Raw genomic sequence first — 5,000 nt, 5'->3', positions numbered from 1 at the left:
AATTGTCTGTCAGTTAGTTTCGTTTCGTTCGTGCGGGTAAGAAACATGGCAAACTCTGTCGAAAGTGATGTTGTTAGTTTCGATTCCGCTCGCGAGGAATCTCTCAAGCGTTTATGTGAACTTGGAATGTCTCGCGAATTATGAACGGAGCAAAAAGACGCAATTTCCACACTGGTATCCGGAAAAGATCTGTTGGCAGTGCTACCCACTGGCTTTGGGAAAAGCTTAATATTTACGTAAAATGGGGTTGACTAGCCTACCCGACTTCTACGGTTCGTGACATTTGCACATTTGCCGTTCTCTGTTCGGTCACTCGACCTTTCTTGTCGCTTCACTCGTGTTCATGAACAGCACTTCATGTTGTGTAATAAGGAGGAATTTTAAGCGGAGTTGAGCCGTTGGATCGTGCTATGGCAAATTTTTATAAGTCAAAGGTCTGCATGGTTTGCGCTGTTATCTGCATGTCGACTCGTTGAGTTTGACACCTCTGTAATTTGCCATGTGTTTATGCATTGTTTAGGCTCATTTCTATTGCAAGATATGCTTTTAAGTCTCCACGAATTTGCTTTTGAGGGACAAAATATGAAATTTACCGTGAACATGTTGCTTACTTGCATTCTATATTGTGACACCGGGCGCGGCTGTGACTAGAACTGTTTACAAGCACAGTAGGTAGATCCTTATCACGGATATCATATTTGTTCTCGTACGATTTCCTTCGGAGACCCTGTAGCTTTACTTTGAGAAAGCTATACGTTTATCTAGAGACATTCTTATGTTTCTTGCAGCTTTCTGATCGAGCTTATGTTTCTCTTGCTCGATGTATAGGTTTATTCCTCCTTTGGTTGTTCTGGCACCACATGATTCAAGTGTAGCTGTTTACGCGCAAGTTCCGTTAACTGTTTTGCCTGTTTTATATGCCATTGTTCGGCTTAGTTCAGGCAAGACCATGGTTTCGATCCTCCATGTGGATCTCATCAGTTGCCGGTATTTCTAAAATACTCTGTACGTCTGAAGTCGCTAGCGCAACAAGTACCTCTGTGAGAATGCAAGACATCCTGCGGCTTGGCACAAACTTCTCGTGGTGTGTACCCTTGCGAGACTTCCGGTGTCGAGAAAACCTCATTTTGATTGGTTACCCGCTCATTTCCGGAAATGCAGTGAAGCGCAACTAATCAGGAGGTGTTTCGCATTTTAACGGGCTTTTCGGGCAGGCGTCTTCTCATTTTCCCCCTCCCCCATCCCCCACCGTCTAACATGGCGGTCTAAAAAGGCGGTCGCAAGGTTGTAACGCTAACTCGCCCCAATAAGACGCCTGCACTGCAGGCTACATCGTGATTTGTCAGTGTCTCGCAGGTCAATTATTTTCCTCAGCCTTCAGCCTCGGCAAGTAATTGATCTGCTTGCCACTGACAACTCACGACATTTTGGTCAACCTCATGCAATAGTTGTTAATTATTCTCCGGTATGAGCCCCACATGAGCTTCCATTGCAAGCTAACTCCAGTCCAAGACCAGGAAAACGAATATCACCTATTGCCTTTTCTCCGCCAAGGTGGCGTGATCCTGTAAACCCGCTTTCAACGTGGGGAACACAAGGATCACACCTAAAAAAAGAGTTACATGTTCGATAAGGGCGGAACGAAAGGATGCATTGTGGAATCAATACCAGGACGAAACAGAAGGAGTAAAGCATTGGGAAATAACGGGGAGGCATGAACGAAAGAATCAGGAAACCACTGAAGAACGCATTGATTCGTGGGAACGTATAGTAGAGCGGACACCCCAGCAAATGTGCGAGGGAACAAAAAGGGAACGGATTTTTCTAACAGACGATAAGAGCATTGGTGAACCCATGTGGAAACAAGTAGAGGAACGCAGGGCCGGTTGCGCGAGACGTCAAGGATGGGAGGTCGTGCGCGTTAAATTGAAAAGAGCGGGTGACCGCGTGCGTGGCGTACAAGCGTTAAAGTTATAACTTGATTCTCTTGATTTTTATGAAATATGATAAGTAGACAAATAACCTATTCAAATGAATTTTATTCAACACGCTGTGTAAGTTTTGTTTAACACACTTGGTATTTTTAGCGACATGAAAGTGCATTACAAGAGTATCACTCTTTTAATGGGAACTGCCCTGTGTTCACTAGTCAATGTATAACTGAAAACGTATTATAAATACAAATTTTGTAAACACACAATGTATGTACATGCATGAGTAGTGCATGCATTTACGTAAAACAAAATGAAAATAGTCTCTTTTTTCATGTATATTATAACAAGGAACCACAAAAGTTTCTTGAGTGTTTTGGAATGAATAAGCACTTATAAATTTTTGAAAGAGTACAAACATTCATTCATCTCACTCGCTCATACAATTTACTCGTGCTTATTTAATCATGTGATTAATCATGTGATTAACAATCATGTGATTCCATATACTAACACTTTTGGTAAGAACGGATCGATTTTGTCTTTCGTGTATACATTATTGTGGCATGTCACGAGGGAAAGAAAAAAAAATTCTGGCACCGAAACCATACATGGAAACTTTCGCTGCATAAAATATAGTCTATTATGAAAATTTCTTTAAAATGTAAACTTTTTTAGGTGTTTAAAAACTGAATATAAGCTAGCATTACTTGAAGCTAACATTGCCATAAAAAGGTCTCACCGAGTTGTTCCTACCTCCGTTTAAAGACGAGTCTTGCAGCACACTCTTTCATATTACACGTTCAATGTCTTGCAAATCAAATTCATTTCCATATGAAAGGTTGTGCACCAGGACTTGTTTTGAAACAAAGTTCTCAAACTCATTAATAATTCATTAAGTTAAAACAAAGAAAATCACAACGGTGAAGGAGGTTTGGATACCCGGTCTTAAAACTAGCATAGATTTTGACGATTTTACTTATCCGTTTACTCCTTAGTTTTTGTTTCGATTGAGAGGATATATCAAACACTCGAGACAGTGTTTAATCGGCTATCCAAACACCTCGAATTTCGTCAAAAATATTCTGCTTCACGTCGTATTTTCAACTCTCTTCTCGGTGTTTGGATATCCCGATGAAACACTGTCGCTCGTGTTTGACATATGACGTAAAAAGCAACTCGGATATGGCCTGTTGACGTATGTTTAATTAGCAATTAGCGTTGCTGAGTCGTAAATCTTCTAATTCTATCACTGAAATATCATCGTCATTGAGATTATTCCTTGAGTGTATAAAGGATGAATTTGTTAACGTAGATCTCCGCTTTTCGCTCATTGCTGGCGCAAACCTGGCGTATTTTAATACCTCTTTCTTGTGCTTTGTCTTCATCTGCTTCAGAGATTTTATCGTGTGTTGAAAGAAATCTTCCACAATTAGTCTCATTTCTTCAATCATTTTGTCCTTGTGTGTCGACAGAGCTGTATGGAATAATAAAACAGCATTTTTGAGTTGAAGTTTTCTCATCATCGTTGTTATCTGGCATTCATACGGTATGAATTCCAATGCCAGATAACAACGATTTTTTAGTAAGACAAGAAATATCCGTTTTCTATTAAGGGAGGGAGTGGTGGTATGAACAAATCATAACCTCCTACGCACATAAATTATTCATATCAATGGATTGAAAAACAATTAGAAATTTTGAATTTGCCAGTTTCGAAACTAACTTCTCAACTCCTTAATAAGTCATCAAGTTTGAACAGAATAAAGGAAATCATAACCGTAACGGTTTTTGGATATCATATCTTCATAAGCATAGCTTTTGATGACTTCCTTTCTCCTCTTCCCCCTTGATTGTAGCCCCGAATGAGAAGACATACCAAACAGTCAAGAGACAGGTTTTTTTAGGAGACAGGTTATTAATTTTTTAACTTAAGTGTTTTATAAATTTCATATTTTTAGTTCTATTAATTAGTATTAATCCTTGAGGTCCTTTTCGAAAACCACCTGTACGTGAAAAAGTTTCCTCAATAAAGATTATTATTATTATTAGAGTGTTTTACCACATTTCCAAACACTTCGAAGCTTTCCAAAAATGCTCCCGTGTCATCGTATTTCAACGCCAGCCACGGTATTTAGAAATGTGGTAAAACACGGCCTCTAATATTAATAATAATAAATTACCGATAACAAAGAATTGTATGGTACAAATTGAACCTAACTTTGCAAATGCGCCTCACAAAATGATAGAAAAATATAAAAAAATAAGCATAGGTAAAAATGAGTATAGTGTAATTAATCACTTACTGTTGTCATGTTGGACTTTCTGTCGTTCTCGTATTCTTCTCATGACTTCGTAGAAGAGTCCCAGGACAACACCGATCACTGCGCATGTACTTGTAATGAGGAGTGTATTGTGAAAAAGGTCAGCGTCACTATCAAACAAACCAGTGGAGATGTCCTGGACAATTTCTTCTTCAGACAGCCCCGAACCCTACAGTGTTGATCAGGGAGTGTTATCCAAGCAAAGTCATGCAAAACCAATCCTGATTTCCTATAAATAACTTTTACATGTACAGTACACCCTCAGTTTCACTACCTGATTTACAACTGTAAGTTTATAGTCAAAACATCTGTAAAAAACAAAAAACATTCACATTCTCGAATGTGCACGGACAAAACTACTAATGTGTATGTAATCTTTTTCAAGGCCTGTTCTACCCCAAGGAACCACATCGGCTGCAAAAGTTTAGTTAATAGACTTAGTTGTGTTGAATTCGAATTTAGTACGTTTACCTGATCTAACAAGGTCACTAATGTAGATTTCTTTATTGCCGATTTTGGAAAGCTTTCAATATTTTAAAAAGATAACGAAAACTTCTAAAAACGCATGGTCTTCATTGCGTCTTATCTCGAAAACAAGGCCCCGTGATACCCCATTTTAATCACCTTTTTGGCAAAAGTTGATCTTTACCATACTGCATGTTCAGTTTCAAAATTATCTGTACGTGGGAACATTCCGGGCTTAACGTGCTTAAAGAACCCTGCTCAAACCGTACCTTTATGGGTT

General features: G+C 39.0%; 1 protein-coding gene across 4 annotated transcripts in view; it reads right to left on the bottom strand.

Annotated features, from left to right (window-relative positions):
- Nucleotides 1-5,000, bottom strand: part of LOC145469679 (uncharacterized) — a 159,729-nt gene that overhangs the window by 107,558 nt on the left and 47,171 nt on the right. For 3 of the 4 annotated variants that reach the window (XM_081453433.1, XM_081453434.1, XM_081453431.1), the window contains 3 exons: nt 4,990-5,000; nt 4,238-4,424; nt 2,017-3,408 (listed from right to left, as the gene is read on the bottom strand). The exon at nt 4,990-5,000 is cut by the window's right edge and continues 261 nt beyond it. The exons of the other annotated variant lie outside the window; for it this stretch is intronic. In XM_081453433.1, coding sequence (XP_081309559.1) covers nt 3,140-3,408; nt 4,238-4,424; nt 4,990-5,000 — 467 coding nt within the window. In that variant the 3' untranslated portion in view covers nt 2,017-3,139. Of the gene's footprint in view, nt 1-2,016; nt 3,409-4,237; nt 4,425-4,989 lie in introns of those variants that run through there. 4 annotated transcript variants of the gene reach the window in all.

The sequence above is a fragment of the Orbicella franksi genome, chromosome 15 (assembly GCF_964199315.1).
Source record: "Orbicella franksi chromosome 15, jaOrbFran1.1, whole genome shotgun sequence".
Taxonomy (NCBI): Eukaryota; Metazoa; Cnidaria; class Anthozoa; order Scleractinia; family Merulinidae; genus Orbicella; species Orbicella franksi.
The sequence above is the reverse complement of the archived record's forward strand: the minus strand, read 5'-3'. Positions and strand labels throughout refer to the sequence as shown.